The following is a 17,399-nucleotide window of genomic DNA, read 5'->3' as shown; positions in this document are numbered from 1 at the left end:
ATTAAGTAATTTTCAGATAACTCTAAAAACAAGACTACATCAGTAAAAATAATTTCTGGTTTAGTAATTTATTATGTCCTCAATTTACCCTTTTTGCTTGTGAAATTTGGATAAGATAGATTATAGAGATATTGATAACCTTAAGAATGTCCACAGGAAAGTAAAAGGAAATAGAGGAAAGAACTAGGAGGCAAAGGGTATTTATAGAGGTCTAAATACAGGCATGTACACATGTAAATATATTTATATATGATGATGGGGAAATAGATCTATTTACATATATTTATAGGCTTAGTATTAAGTTAGCAGATGGACATTGGGCCTCCACTCAAGTATTCTCTCAATGAAAGAACACTTTGTTCTATTAAACTGGCATTCCATGATGCTCACCTTCCCGACATGATCACCGAAGACAAATGGGTGCATTAGCAAATGTGGTGAAGAAAGCTGATGGTACTCAGCTATCAAAAGATATAACATCTGGAGTCCTAAAGACTTGAAGGTAAACAAGTGGCCATTTAGCTGAGAAGCAGCAAAGCGCACATGGAAGAATCACACCAGCCTGTGTGACCACGAGGTGTCGAAGGGATCAGACATCAGGCATCAAAGAACAAACAATCATACCATTGTGATTGAAGGTGAGTGCAGAGTAGGGACCCAAAGCCCATCTGTAAGCAACTGGCCATCCCCTTAGAGAAGGGTCACGGGGAGGGGAGGAGCCAGTCAGGGTGCAGTGTAGCAATGATGAAACATACAACTTTCCTCTAGTTCTTAAATGCTTCTGCGCCACCCCCAACACCCCCCTCCATCATGATCCCAATTCTATCTTACAAATATGGCTAGACTAGAGGACATGCATTGGTACAGATAGGAACCGGAAACACAGGGAATCCAGGACAGATGATCCCTCTAGGACCAGTGGTGAGAGTGGCGATACCGGGAGGGTGGAGGGAGGGCGGGGTAGAAAAGGGAAACTAATTACAAGGATCTATATATAGCCTTCTTTCTGGGGGGCAGACAACAGAAAAGTGGGTAAAGGGAGACATCGGACAGTGTAAGTCATGACAAAATAATAATAATTTCTAAATTATCACAGGCTCATGAGGGAAAGGGGATCAGGGAGGGAGGGGGAAAATGAGGAGCTGATACCAAGGGCTCAAGTAGAAAGCAAATGTTTTGAGAATGATGAGGGCAACAAATGTACAAATGTGCTTGACACAATGGATGGATGGATGGATGGATGGATGGATGGATGGATGGATGGATTGTGCTAAGAGTTGTACGAGCCCCCAATAAAATGATTTTAACAAAAAAAGAATGTCCACATGTATTGGAGACAATTGTGTTTCTGTTTGTTTGTTTAGTGCAGATTAGCAAGCCTTTAACTCTCTTTATTTGACATAAGTAGTCATTTCTTGATCTCAACTCCTCGTCAAAATTAATTTTGCAGATGTCTTAAATGTCTTTGTTCAAGTAAGATGCTACCAGATGACTATTCAGTACTGTGACCTGGCTCATCCCATTTCCTCCTGGCTTTCTTCATTTGCGTAATGTCAGAAACAGAAACACACAGGCTACGATATGCCTTTCTCCCAGCAAAGCATTAACCTTTTGTAACTGTTGGGGGTAAGGAGCTTTGTGTCAACTGTGGCTGACCGATTCCAGGAAAAGAGAAGCGGAACCATCTTTAGGGTGTTGGGTGAAAACGGTACCTTAAACAAAGAGCACAATGAGGTATCACTGCACCAAGGTTACTGAAAGCACATTTCAGCGCTTACCTTTCTGGCTCCTCCTCTGGGTTGCTCCGTAAGTCGATGGCCCGTTCTGCTGTAGGCATGGATACTTTTGCTCTGTATGCTGAGGGCATTCCTGACAAAACTATTCTAAAATGTATTCTACTCAGTCAAATTCTGAATACACTAACGAAGCTTCCAGGAGAATCAGTTTTGTTTGAAGAGTCCTTTAGAAAACAAACTTTTCTTTTTTTTTGTCAAGCAAATGTTTGCTGAGTTTTCTCCTCAACGGTGACTCCATTCTTAGATTCAAAATATCAATGGAAAGGCCACTTTGTACTAGATGCCGAGAAGACGCCTGTAAACACGATACGTTTTTCTCTGCTCTCACAGAGGTTGTATTATAGTCAGGGATCCAGAGAGGAACTTGCTGCACGGCATCTTATGGAGTTCCACTTGTGGTACAGGACTCTACTGACAGCACATGGGAGGAAAACAGCATCTAGAGGGTGGGTCTGTCCGAGTTGTATCAAGAAGAAAGTAATGCTTAGGTGGGAATGTAAGGCTGAGTAGGAGAAAACGAAGTGCTGCGGGATAAAGGAGCAGAGATCGAAGGGTGCATAGCTTTGAGTTGCTGCACAAGAGCTTGTGTGCCCAACACTAGCGTGTGCTAAGGAGTGAGGCACCAAAGGAGCCTGGGGAGGAGGTGACTATGCAGAGCTTTATGGACCAAGGGAAAGATTTTGAATTCTTTCTGAAAGGCATGAAAAGAAGAGAAGAATGATAAAATTTTATTCTTGAAGTAGCCCCCTAATTAGAAGGGCGCACACACCATCTTTCTTGCAACAAAATAAATCCACGAAATACTAGAGGGCACCAGAAGGAACTCGGATTTCAAGGTCATCAGGATCATGGGCTTCAAACCAGTTAAAATATCCTGTTTTTAAGTAGAGGTTTCTAGAAACAACATTGGGGCTGTCATGAAAAGAAAAGAGTCTGTATGCTCGCAGTTGGAGTATGGTGAGACATTGTCTCACAATGGGCACTTCTCTGAGTGTCACCAGAAATACCCTCTTTCCGGGTGGTGATGCTGCAAGTGGAGAGAGCACTTTGCAGAGGCCACCAGCTCTGGGAATACAATACTAGGACAGGCAGTAGGTGTCTGCTGCCCAGACAGGAAGCAACTAGATTTTACTGAAAACTGGAAAGGTCTAGGTGCGTCCAGTACCATCTCCTAACAAAGAATAAAGATAATCTACTGCTGGGGGAGACCCATCTGGTGGGTGGCAGCCAATATATGAGTTTTTCCCCCCAAACCTCATTGTCTCTTGTCTGCGAGGACTTGGAGCCCACCTCCTTGTACAGGTGAATTTCTAGTGAATTCTTTGCTTCATGTGGAGAGTCATTTCATTTTCAGAGTTAGGAAATTCTTTTCTAAGCAGACATAAATCTTTTGTTACCTCATTTTACATCAAATTCGTAATGTTCTGAATCAGGATGAAAAGCAGGAGAAGTAAAGAGAGGCTTTGTTCTACTAAAAGAGGCATGCATGTGGGAGCTAGGCTGCCTGCCTTTAGACTGTGGAGTCTCGTATTTCATCATCCCCAATCTTGAAAAAAATCAATCTACATCTTTCTGACCTTGCCGGAAAAATATGGAAAAATTTTAAAATCCCTTGCAGCACAATTTTCTGTATCCCTCTCTGGTTAAGTACACTTTATTTATTCTGTAACCATGTGCATTCAATTTTTTAAAAAACCCTATCCCTTCGACCTTTCCAGATAGGCCCCTTTTCAAATGATTAATTTTACATGAAGCTCCAACTTAAATTACTTCCACACTTTGTATCTTCCTCTTCAGTTGTAAAGCCAAGAGCTATGTGCAGCATAGACAAAAGGCACAAAGGAATTACCTTATACTCTCTCTGTTGTTCTATTGTTTTCCTTCTAATTATGAACATTTTAATCAAATAATTGTTTTAATATATCAATAGCTAAAGAATAAATGTATCCTTTATCTAGAAAACCTTTTCTAAGTGTGCTTAATAAATCCAGTCAGATTCCATGAATATTTATGACAAGTAATTACATGTAAAGATTCTGCTAACATTGAACAAAAATGGCTACTGTTCCCACTTCTATTGAATACTGGAAAGTAAAAAAAAAAATCCTGTAGATCTTATCCATATAAATCCATATTTAGGTATACCAAATGAATCTTTTAAAGGTATGCTTTGATCATAACATTTAAAAACCTAACTTGTGGTGCTCAGTGATGAGCTCTGGAATGATCTATTGAAAGTCAGGTGCCATCCTAACCAGAAAAGGCCTAACGACATGAAATGCCTACTCAACCACATCCACCAAGAACACATCCCAGTGCACAAACGCATGTTCAAGATAATTAGGAAGCAATTAAGACTGAACTTTAATTACTCAATGATTTATATTGATGTTTGTAGCGTAGAAAGTCTTCAGTGACACCATAATTTCAAAGAATGGAAATAATTCCATTTTACTTGCAACAAATAAGCTTCCCATCAACAAAGTATAAAGAAACCCAAATATCTCTCAACTTCACAATAAAAATAAAAGTCACTGAACTCTCTGGAGATGGCTGTACTTCTTTGTGCTCTTCGTATATGATGTGCAAGTGAACATGTGTGTGTGTTGTGTGTATACACTCACAACACAAACGAAGGATACAGAACATTTGTAGAAAATAGAATGAAAAGATAATAGAATTTTTCCACAATCTTTTTGAATCTCCCTTGTAGTTAGCCCGAAATAATCTATTTATAAAACTAGGTCTTCCCACCATTTCTTTATAACGGGGTTCTTGTACCATATTTTTATGCAAACGCCCTCTACATTTGTTTTTCAACCCCACCACCGCCACCCAAGGTATTTTCATTACTGCCACTAGGCAAACGTTTTCCCAACAGTTTTATTTGCATATCATTCATATACCATTCAATTCGATTGTTCAGTCACATCCAGAAGAATTGTACAATCATCACTATTATCAGTTTTAGAACATTTTCTTCTTTCTGTACTCACTGTTATTAGCTCCCCACTTCCCCCTATCTATCCCTCCATAGTACCAAGGAACTATTCCTCAATGTACTACCTCTAGCGATTTACCGAACCTGAATTTCATAGACAGAAAACATTTAAAAACAGACAAAACTAACAAGATTAACAAAGTAAAACCTCAATCAAAGAGAGCAGAAAATATTAAAAAGTAGAACAAATTTAAGTGGATCATAAGGAAGATCAAATGATAAGATGCTAATTGAAGCCTAAGTGCATAAGAATCCACTTTCCAATGCATTGTGCATGTTAGCAAGGCTGTTCACATGCCTGGTCCATAGTCAGAGGGAGCTCCCAAGGGACTTAATCCATGTATGTTTTCCCTTCTCTCTTTTTTTACCGAAACAGCTTCAAAATGGGTCAAAAGGCAGATCAAATGATAAGATACAACATTTTAACTTAATTACATCTACCCTAATCAACATTACAGTGCTCTCTGATAACAGGGCTATTCATATCCCTCAACTATAAATGGAGGGGATTCACCAGAAACTATGTCAATATTTTTTTTCAATCATTTTATTAGGGGCTCATACAACTCTTATCACAATCCATTTACACATCAATTGTGTAAAGCGCATTTGTACATTCATTGCCCTCATCATTCTCAAAACATTTTCTCTCCACTTAAACCCCCGGCATTAGGTCCTCATTTTTCCCTTCCCTCCCCCCTCCCCCCTCCCTCATAAGCCCTTGATAGTTTATAAATTGTTATTTTGTCATATCTTGCCCTGTCCGACGTCTCCCTTCACCCACTTTTCTGTTGTCCATTCCCCAGGGAGGAGGTCACATATAGTTCCTTGTAATGAGCCCTACAGGACCAGTGGTGTGAGTGGCAAAACAGGGAGGGTAGAGGGAGAGTGGGTAGGAAAGAGGGAACCAATTATGTCAATATTTTTAACATGATGCATGGCATACTTACAAAAATACTTTTCTGGGAAGGGGATGATTAGGAAATAAAAGAAGGTGTGCATTATTTGGGTAAACATATGGTATGTGTTTTAATTCTCTGCTTTAAATCCAAATGGAAGCCTTATGAAAAATTTTAACATAATAATACAATAAATTGTGTTTAGTCTGGTTTTATAATTTCTACTTTAGGTAAGTTTGCAAGGTTATCAAGAATAGGATGGCAGAAAAAATAATTTTTAATAGTTCTAGGATAATTACAGTACATCCAATGGTTGGTTAATGTTTGACTATTCCTGCTTTATGTCCCAAGATATTTTTCCCAACACAGCACTTCCTGATGTACATTTTTACTTGAAATGCCTTCACTGTCCTTTTTTAAGAATATAAGCACAAGTTTGAAGAAAAGATGGAAAGGGGAATAATGAAATAACATTAGCATGTGGGTACTGCTGGCATGAGCTTGTGGAGATGGAATGGACTCAAGGATGTTCTAATCCATTTCCTTTTAAGAAGACATGGCATGTCTCCTCAACAGCACAGTTTGAAGGCCGGGCCATGAGTCATTTATCCTCTTATCTACAGGAAGGACATAAAGTATTATAGCTACTCTTAAAAAAGACTTCGCAAGTAAATGGATTAATTCCAAACCTTTTTAAAAGCTGCCCACAGAAGGCGGTTTCAGATTTTATCTCAAACATGTTCAACATCTTTAACTTTCTATTAAGAAATCTTCCCTTTAATTTAATCTGCCTTCTTCCCGCTTGTAGCAGTTTTGAACCATTCCTTCTTGCTTTTCTTCAAGAAAGATGGAGATTAATTAAGCAACTTCTTCCTCCTGTTAATTTCTGTGTTTATAATAGCTCTCCTAGTCTTTTATTTACAAGAGATAGCCAATTTGCATTTAAATGGATGAGTACTTAATATATGTTCCATTACTTTTTACTTTTAAGAAAAGAATTTCAATATATTTCCTTTGTCTTTATGAAGCTCTACATTTATTTGTTGTTCTCTACCTTGAGCTTTCATTTTTCACATCCTCTCTCAATATGAAGTTGAATATAAGCAGAAACAATGGAGTGTGTGTTCTCATAGCTCTTGCAATTTTGCACCTCTTTTAAGCTGTCTTCCTGAAATGAGCATGCCCTTGCTAAAACCACAAAAGCTTACAAGCTTACAATTGCTCTGGCCCCTCGGTCTTTCCTTAAGAAGGCAACATGTGGCACAAAAGAAATGGAAAGCTTGAAATTTTTAACAAAATCCCAAGCAGTCTGCTAAAGAGACTATTATCGATATAATCAGGAATGAGGATGGGCAGATGTCAGAGGTAAAGCTTAAGAATGGGAGGAGAAATAGATGCAGATGATGCATTTGGACATTATTACTCCTATAATCGAAAACCATTTTTATTTGACCCAGTAATTCTCCATCAAAAGCTATGTAGTATTATAATATTTAGATACATTTAGAAAAAGATAAATTAATATAACTAATTTTTTTCTAATTACATGCAATGAACTTTATAAGTTTACTTGTAGGGCATTAGATTATTCAAGATATAAAGAAAGATATAAAGAAAGATTTTAATTTTATATGTTATTGTTTGTTTACTTTTGCTTTCATTGTTTTTATTTTATTTAACAAATTAAAACATAGATCTCTTTAAATATCTTCTTAAAATCAAATACAGAGATATCAGATTAAAATTTATTTTTGTCAAGTTTTCCGTTTTACAGTTTGGATTATCTTCCTTCCAATGTTTAAAATACATGGTTTGAGATGAGTTTGTTGAAGATGGTTGAATTGAAGGAAGTTGTATTATCCTACAACTCGGAAAAATTTGACCTTGCAGAGGTTACAAAAGAAGTTGAAAGAGAGGTATTTTTATTGTTATCAGTTAGTTATTTCTACATAGCACAGCACTCCAAAATATGATAGTTTAGAGCAGCAACCACTTATATAATTTATAATTTGTGTGGGTCAGCACTTTGCCTTTGCCTCAGCTGGGCAGTTGTTATGGCAAGTTTGCCTGACTTCAGCGGGACCTCTTAGCTTCCAGGTTGCCTGAGGAAGAGCCAACCTAGGACAATAGCTACGGAATGTTTTTATTATCCCCTAGCAGGCTAGTGCAGTCCTGTTCACATGAGGGGGCTTCAAAAAATTCATGGAAACATGGAATTAAAAGATAATGGAGTTTTCCTACAAGTTTTTTAAAGCCTGTCATCTAAGGAACAACCAGCAAGAGAAGCAGACATGATAAGACCTCTCTCTTGAGGATGAAACTCAGGCTGGCACGTATCACTTCCAATCCAGTCTAGATTTCAACAAGCCACAGTCCAGCCTAGATTCAAGAAATCAATTCTACCACTTAATGGAAAGAGTTGTAAAGTCATATTACCAAGAGTCAAGAGAAGGGAACAATTGTGGCCATATGGGGGGAGGGAAAACTCTACAATACAATGCTTTGGCCTGCCCATATAATATATGACTGTCCAATAGAGTTTCTTTCTAAGAAATAAAGCCCTGGGGGCGTTCGGCTGCTAACCACAACGTCAGCAGTTCAGAACCACTCCAAGGATGAAAGATGAGACTTTCTACTCCCATAAAAAGTATTCTCTTGGAAATCCACAGGAGCCGTTCTACCTATACTATAGAGTCACTGAGAGTTGGAACTGGCTCAATGGCAGTGAGTTTTTGTTTCGAGTTTATTCTACTGGTATATATAGATCATTATTTGACCTAAAAATAGTAAATAGGCTCAATCTTTATAATGATCACAGGTAATGTTTACTGGGCATCTGGCATTTACTGTGGGCTAGGCACTGTCCTAAGCACAAGGTAGCAATGATTGATTAGCTGTGTGTCCTTCGCCAATCCATTGACCTTATTGTGCTTTAGTTTCCTACTTATAAAAGGGGTTAATAATAGTACACATGCATATTTAAGTTTACTTGTAAGGTGACATGATGACGAAATCTTAATCCTTTGTAAGTGCTCAACATAGTACCAGCTGCCTGGTAAGGGTGATCAAACTTAGCTTTTGTTGTTTTCATCGTCATCATGATCTTTCACAAGAACTCTGGAAGGTCAGCGCAACTGTTTTCCCCTTTCTGTAGATAAGAGCATCTAACTATGGGGAGGTTGTGTAAGGCAGCAAATCTAGTATGTAGCAGGAGTGGGGCCCTTACATGTCCTAGGAGTTGATACTATACAATATTGCCATGAAATCCACTAGGCACAAAATTATTTGACAGTATCTTCCAAAATAATCATTTGTGGGTCAAGTCTCTGCAGACCAGGTTGTTTTTATTTCCCATTGTCAATGTGTTGTGGGAGCTTTTCCCCCATCCGTTGGGGTTCCGTTATGGAGCAGTCTATAGCTACTCTGTTGTGGTGGAAAGCACTTGCTCATTCAGTCAAGTCAACTAGAGAGGAGAAGACGAAGCTGGCATCTGCTGAGCTTCTTCCACATGTTGGAAGAAGGCTGAAGCAGGCTGAGCTTGTCCCCAAATCTCCCACAATAGATGGGACTCGAGAGCTCTCTCCATTTGACTAACGTGCTAACCTGGAGGTGGGGAGCTTCGGGTGTCGATTGTGAGCACTTTCATAAAACTGTTCGGTTATAGTCATCACCTGCTTTGCCCATTTTCGACAAGCAGAGGCTGGCCGTCTGTTTGGCTCTGATGCATTGTGCGTCCGGCTTGTCTTCCAGAGGAAATCTGTACCCTGGTGATCGCTGAGACGTTCCCTGAAGACGCGGGCACCTTCACATGCTACGCGAGGAACGATTATGGATCTGTCACCAGCACTGCCCAGTTGGTTGTCACCTCAGGTATGCCAGGAATGAACGTGATTACAGTTTGTTCCCCTGCAGAAAGAAACTGTCCCAAGCCGTGTGCTCAGCCTTTAAGAATGTTTGCTACGCTTCCAGGACTTACCCCAGCAATCTGTGGTTCCTCTTGATACAAAATGAAGGGGGGTACGAGGGAGCGAAAACGAGCCTGACGATGAAGCAGTGGATTATTTTCATACACAGTACTATATTTTAAATCACACCATCGTGGTCATGGAAACACCAGAGCTGTGTTCCAACTTCCTCGTGTTAACACAGAAACGTGTTCACTCGGAGAGCCACCTCAGCATCCAAGATACAGTCATTGTCCCTGCCCGCCACCTCCCCGGCCCCTCATCCCTGGAACGCCCACTCACAGGACCTGGAAATGCTTGGGTAAATAGGTCATTGTTGACACTACATTGCAACTTGTGATAAGTCATAGAAGATAAGCCAAATAAAACTGAGAGAAACTGTAAAGAGTTTGGAAATCCTATCTTATTGATAATTGGCTATAACTCAGATATGAAAACATATATAAACTATTACAACCCATGATCAAAATATCTGGGTATTATTTAAGCACAGAAATCACCACTAGGGAAGGTAACGTGAGAGAGCATTTACTTTTATAGTTATTTTTAAACTGCAGTCAACTCTTTGATACTCTTACTTCAGTTTATTTTGACAGTACCATCTCTTGCTCATGATCGAATGACTTTGAAAAGCTCTCTCTGGCCCCGCATGACACATAGACACTGAGTGGGGAACCGATGAGAGCAGCATTGGCTTCAGCAGGACTTGCAATGGATGCCTTTTTACACGACTCCTTCGAGGACTTGGTGCTAGGTGGCAGCAGAGGCCCAACCACAGCTGGTTCAGGGCCCGTCCAGTGGAAATGGTAAATGTGATTCCTTCCGAATTCAGAAACTAATGATCGTGGATGAGGAAACCACTGACAGTCAAGAGTGCATATAATGTTTAAAGGAGCCCCGGGGTCATCGTGGAAGTGAAAGAAGGGGCGCCTTGTAGCGTGTTGGTTCTGAGCTGACCTGAAGACAGCCCGTCAGAGGACCATAGCAGCCATGCGCAGCTCAAACACAGCGGCCCAAGCCCTGGACGCCAAGAGTCGGGACGGCAGACTAGTGTGCAGTATTTCTCCTTCCCTTCATCCCATGGGGTAACTCAGCAACTGGCCAACCATGATAAATATGTAAGGGTCTTCCATTTTCTTCTATAATCGCTTTTGAGCACAAGCCAAGAACCCTACTGGGCCCCGGGCAAGATGAAGAACACAAAGAAAACATCATTTCAAGATCATTTCTGTCTACTGAAGGTACCGAGTAAAAATCTCTTTTAAACGGAGTTACAATGGTGGCAGTCATCTGACAAGTTGGGGAAAAAGCTTTCTATGAGATCATGAGACATTCCACTTTAACTGCATTTAGCTATTTTATCAGAAATTTGTCTTCCTTAGCTTTAGAGTAGAATGAATATCTACTGCCTGACAGATAAAACATTATGGCTTCAGCCAAGTGGCCCTGGTAGAATAGAATGTTCAAGTGGATTCATGGAATACAATGTGAGGACAAGACATTGTTCATTGATACTGTTTGTGTTGTTTGCTTTTACCAAGGTCTGTCTGAAATTTGTCAATGAAGCAGAAGCCGGGTTCCTTATATGTGCTCCGAGTGAGGACACGAACCGGGTAGCAGTCGCTCTAAGCAAGCCTGGGCGAACCCCATCCTCTCGGTGGCTGTGCTTCTGCATCAAATGAGACCAGTGCAGCCACTGCTTCAGCGCCTTAGCAGAGCACAGGGCTTTTCAGAAGCTCTATTACCGTGGGAAAATACCTTGTTGAACTAGTAGCATCTTATTATGTTTTCCTCCCTTTCCCTCCCCTAGCCAACACTGAAAACTGCAGCTCTGACTCAGTGGGAGAATCCAGCAATGATCTCTTCCAACACTTCCCACCTCCGCCTCCAATCTTGGAGACAAGTTCCTTCGAGTTGGCTTCAAAGAAACCGTCTGAGATCCAGCAGGTGAACAGTCCTGAGATAGGACCGAGCATGACAGCCCTTCAAATGCAATTCAATTCTGCTGAGAGGGGAACTAACGGAATCCATCCCAGCCATGGAGTAAATGGACTGATTAATGGCAAAGTTAACAGTAATGAATCTCTACCAACACCAGCTGTCCTACTTTCACCCACTAAGGAGCCACCACCTCTGCTTGCCAAACCAAAACTGTGAGTATTTTTGCATGGTTTTATCAATAATTTCCATACCCCTGCTACATGTCCTCTCTGGCCAGAGAAAACCTTTTGCCTGGACTCCATTATATGGCAAGTTGCCCCTACTGTAGGCAAGTTGTTATTGGGTGGTGTGACCTGGCAATAGGGTTCTTAAAAAGTTATGAGATATCTAAAAACAAAGATGGCAAACAAGAAGCTCGCATTTACCCTTTGGCTATGGAAAAAAATCTATGAATGGTGTGACGTTGCAATGTATAGCAGAGAGATGGCCACCCCACAAGGTGGTAGGAAAGGACCCCGTTCTGAGCCTAGGTATTTCCAGTGATGTTAATATGAGTATCAGGAGGGCGACCTGATATAGGTAAGCATGGTGGGGACTAAACACCGGGGATGGAAAGTCAGTGTGCAGAACCTGAGGGGGAGAGTGAAAGTGGACATACCAGGCTTGTGGAGAAGAGCCCTCTTCATAAGAGAACCTATTTGACTTTGGAATGTCATGGAACTGCATGTTTCCATGGATCCACCATCACATTTGATTTCCATTATTTTCTTAGGATGATAAACTTTGCCTGAGCTGTTGCTATTGGCACCACACAGCAGAGAATTGTTATGAATGGAACCATTACAATGTTAGAGGCAGAAATAAATTAACTCAAATGGTCCTATCACACCATAACAGACCTTGAGTTACTGCCCTGATGGAGGTCAATGGAAATCTGAGTTGTAGAAAATGTATATATATCCTGTGTGGTCACATTTCCATGGCGATGAATCCTCTGGGATCTCGGAAAGCCCCTGATATTTTCCCAGGATGTCTGATGTTTTTGATTTGGGGTAGGAAGGATTTCTTTAACATAGGATTTATTCTCTATTTCCCTGCTTCCGAACAGCCTACTTTCCTCTCCAAATTATCAGCTAACTTGTTGGAAGTGTTAGAGTTGTTAGAGTATTCTAATTAGAGCAGTAGCTTACATTTGTACAACACTTTAGTGTTTCCAAATTGACTTCAGGAGCATTAGCAGACAAACCAAGCAGCATAGCTCAAAGAACAACTTTCTTAACAGACAGACAATTTTACCAAAAACCAATTTCTAGCCAAGCTTAGGTGGCGGTATAAGAAATTAATTTTATTTTGACCCTCCATTTAATTTTTTTATTCCATCGCAGCTCTTTTCTCTGAGAGTGAGGCTTGTCTGTGTGCAGTAACGTGAAAGGTGCCAGTTGAACATTTAACACCTTTGTCTGTACTCCACTGAAAGGGTGCACAAGGTAAAATGAGCTTGCAAGTGGCAGCCATTAAAGAGATGTACACTTTTGTAGCACTTAACCCATCAAATTAATTGCCCTTGCTGACTACTTTCATCTTTGCATTTTGAATATATTTATTTGCAGCGCCTTTCATGAAACAAGGGACTTCTCCTGGGGGTGGGGGCTTGATTGTGTTTAACAGCTAGGACTTGACTGTGCCCCTGATTAAGTAAAGTATCAATCATAATGGCTGTCATAAGCTGAGTGTCAATCATGGGAGAGAAAACATTAGTAGCTGTTAACAGGCATGGACAGCCCTTCTTATCTCAGGAGTTTCAACAGCTCTTTGCCTTTAACTGTGCTTCCCTAACGTGTTAGTGTATGTGACAGGGGGAGGGGAGCAGGGGGGTGAGGGACAGGTTCGTCAGTATTAAGAGGAGGAGCAGCTTAAGCATAGGTTTGGGGGTTGTGGTTTAGGTTTGGGGGTAGATTCTTCCATGTAATTTTATATAATTAATTTTCTTCCATGTTGCCACATCATTTTGATAACCAGTAAAACATTTTCTATATTGAACATCTGGAACTTACACAAAAGTAGAGAGATGGATTATGAACCTCCATGTAGCCATAACCTATATTCTATTATTATTAAGATTTGATCACACTGCTTAGTCCAATATTTTTTGTTTTATTTTGTTTTGTTCCCTGAAGAATTTTCAAAGAAACCCCAGACTATATATCACCCCAACCCACACATTTTCATTTATCTCAAATAAATAAATAAAATATTATAACATCTCTTACATTATTACCCCTAAACAAAGTTAACAATAATTAATGGGTATCCTCCAAAACCCAGTTCACATTCAAATGCCCCCATTTGTCTCCCAGATGTCTTTTTTCAGTTGGCACATTTGAATCAGGACCCCACAAAGCCAACCGCTGCACCTGGTTGTTAGAATTCTTGGGTATCAGATACTCTAGAAAAGTCCATGCTGCCAGGGACCTTTCTTCTGTTGCTGCTTTTAACATTTTACTGTGACTGAAAGTTTAACAAGAAAATTAGTTTCCCTCCAACAATGTGTACACAGTTGTGCCCTGGCTCTGGGTGCCATCCCTAAAATGTGTTTCCACCTGGGGTTCATCATTCCTGCAGGAATTCCAGGTTTACACACGCACGCACGCGCGCATACACCTCTTTAACTTTGCTTTTGGGGAAATTACACGGTTTCATATAGTTGATTATTCCTCCCTGTATTGTAGTTCACTTTATAGTCCTATCTTTTCTGTGGCTGAAAGGCCATCTCGAGGCCTTTAAAAGACTTTTTACTGGCTTATAGTATTTGATTGACTTCTAGATACAAAATAATATAGACTTGATGTGACAATTAGAAAAACACAGAATTAATTTCAAAAAGGTTAATACCCTCTCTTTCCTTTCCCCAACCCACTCTCTTGAGGTAATCCTTGCCGTTGGTTTGGAATGTGGTCTCCTCCACCCTTCCCTACGATCATAGTCCTTGCTGGAAAGTGTTACTTATTCTTTTAAAAGTTGGATTCTTTAATAGAGAAATGCTATTGAGTGGCATCTGCAAATAATTTAGAATAGAATGCAAGTTATTGACAATCAATGGCTTCAGGTAGGGACCAAGTAAAATCTGTGCACGCTTGCATTCATTTCTTCCCCTCCGTTTGGTAAAACTCAGTGACATGCTATGCTCCTTTTCTCAGGCGGTCTCCTTCTTTACAGGGACAAATGGTAGTTGGATCTTTTTACATCCGCCTGTGATTTTATTTCTTTGTGTAAAAGGAGGGACTTTTCTTTTAGGGTCCTGAGGCATTTCATATATCATTTGTAATCACACCAATAGGAAACGGAAGAGAGCGAATAAGAAATCTTAAAATATTTGCTCCATTGATCAATTAAGCTGGAAATGGTGTTTGTCCGCTGAGATTTCTGACCAGGGTCATTTTTCCAAAGAGAATGTCTTTGCATTTTCTCTCAGATAGTTTCACAGTGATCTTGGGAAAAGATAAACGTCATGAACTCAGCACTAACAAAGAGGAGCCTCCATCCTCTCTTCTCCAGCAGGAACCTAACCAGCAGATCCTAACAAATCCAGCCCGCCGGTCTCACAGGGTTGAGTCTCCCAGCTCAGTGTCGCTGTTCGTTTCCTCTTGTCTTTGCTGCCGTCATTTTCCCACGTAAAGGCTGTTGTTGATGGGTAAGGTCGTGTCTGTTTCAACTAAGTCGTGACCCTGTGGGACGGTTTTCTTGGCTGCAGTCTTTACGGGAGCAGATCAGCAGCTCTTTCCCCCATGGAGCTGTCATGGTGGCCGGGGCTTAACTTTGGTGCTACCACGGCTCCTCAAGAAAAAGCTAGACACATTTTCACGTAGGTCGTTCAAGAAGTGCTGGCTGCCCTGCACAATGGATTTGTGAAATGTCCTGTCACTTGTGAGGGGACCACAAATGCCCAAGAAACGAATTACGATGGAAAGTTCTTTAGTGCTCAGTGTCTGACAATCAGGGTCCACGACAACACAAAGAAAAGAAGCAGCACATTGACTAAATCATGTTTTTGTCAAGAAAAAAGAGGGAGGAACAAGCATAAATCTAATGTATTAGCTATTTGTTACAGTCTTTTTCTTCTTCTGAGTGTTATCTAATACACGTGGTGCTGCTTTTTCCTTACAAATGATACTTGAAGATCTAAACTACATGTAGGCCTTACTATGTTAACAGGATTGGAAAATCCCTGCTCCTCTTTCTTAATGCCAAAGCACAGTTCTTCAAACACATGGCTATGAATGGATCCCCAGAAAGCAACCCTCAAGGGAACCGTGAATGCCAAATTCAGCAGGAGATTTGTAAAGCCTGGCAAAAAGCATTCTTCTCCTAATGTACTCACCTCCTAAATTAGACCAAACAATAGAGAAATTGCAATATGGTCTTGCCAAACCCCATTTGCTTCTTCCTCTTCTGTGTTCTTTCCCTATCTTATGGGAGGGAGATAAACTATAAATCTTTGGAAGAGAAAGAAGGACGAGAAACCCAAAGGGAGATTACTGAATGATGAGACAATGGACAATCATTGCATCCGGAAGCAACACAGGTCAGGAGATACAATTATGCTCATCTGTCACTTTGGTGCCAAAAATATGTACACTGCCATAAAAGGTCATGCTCTTTGAGTTAGAAAATAATAATGAGACGTGGAAAAATCTGCGCGAGAGCAACAGCTCAGCTAGACACGGAACTTAGCTCTATTTCTTTCTTTTGTTACCATTTTCTCTTTTCCTGGCACCTAAAATATAACAAAAAGAAAATTCTTTTCTGTCTTAAAGGGTAAAATTCTTTTAGGTTCAATCTGCCTTTTCAAAAACAATTGCCTTTGACTACTTTCACATCTTATTCTCCTTTCCCTCTGATTCTCAGATACCTAATTGTTCCTGCAATGTTTACTCGAGAGACATAAACTCTCTCATAGTAAGGTTCTATGAATCAGAGTTGTTCTGGAATGAAGAAGCGAAGACACGGTTTCACAGAAACAAGTACTAACAGATTGTTTTAGACAGGGTTCTCTAGAGAAATAAAACCAGGACACTAATAATTTTATATATATTTAGATAGCTAGAGAAGAGAAGAAATAAACAGTTAAATTATAAAGCAGTACAAATGGCTCAGTGCAACTCACTTCCGTGAGAGAACTAGTACACTGGCAGTCCTTAAGTCTTGAGGGTCACCGGGTAGTCCTCTGTAGAGCAATTCAGGCTATCCGGGCACAGGCAGCAAACAGCAAGGCAGGTCACCAACAGTCAGCCACATGACAGGGTCCAACAGTTCCCAGCTCAAGAGATGTAAATTCCAATTGTGTGGCGAAGCAGGTCTTAAAGGAACCTCAAATTACAATGACACAGTCCACGGGTTAGGTGTCCCACAGGTAGTGTAGCTTGCTAATGGAGGCACAGAACAAGCAAGGCAGCCGCACACTGGTCCAATGATCAAAGAGCAAGAGAGAGCGAGGCGAGGCTCTTCGAGCCATTTATCTCTCCGCCCTTCAACCAATCTCGCATGTGTTCATTGGCCATGTTGGCACGACAAACCTACCTATCACACGGACCCCTCCCTGTAAACGGTGAGTGGAGTGCCTTCTCACTGTGCATGTGGGAATGAAAAGAGATGTATTTGGGACAGAAGAGAGAAATAGAAGCATGTATCACTCGTCTTATCAGAGAATTGACTTGTCTTAAGAATTCTATATTTGGGAGTTCTTTATGTAGCCCATCACACACACACACACACACACACACACACACACACACACACA

The 17,399-nt window shown here is 40.6% G+C and overlaps 1 protein-coding gene across 1 annotated transcript in view; it reads left to right on the top strand.

Moving 5' to 3' along the window:
* The window catches only part of LOC115867985 (palladin-like), a 537,783-nt gene that overhangs the window by 287,468 nt on the left and 232,916 nt on the right, over positions 1-17,399 (top strand). Inside the window, exons 9-10 of the mRNA XM_045286063.1 lie at positions 9,447-9,566; positions 11,472-11,814. Of these exons, the coding sequence (XP_045141998.1) occupies positions 9,447-9,566; positions 11,472-11,814 (463 nt within the window). The remainder of the gene's footprint in view (positions 1-9,446; positions 9,567-11,471; positions 11,815-17,399) is intronic.

Source organism: Echinops telfairi, unplaced genomic scaffold (genome assembly GCF_000313985.2).
Source record: "Echinops telfairi isolate 266 unplaced genomic scaffold, ASM31398v2 ScPeMD7_5;HRSCAF=22, whole genome shotgun sequence".
Lineage (NCBI taxonomy): Eukaryota > Metazoa > Chordata > Mammalia > Afrosoricida > Tenrecidae > Echinops > Echinops telfairi.
The sequence above is the reverse complement of the archived record's forward strand: the minus strand, read 5'-3'. Positions and strand labels throughout refer to the sequence as shown.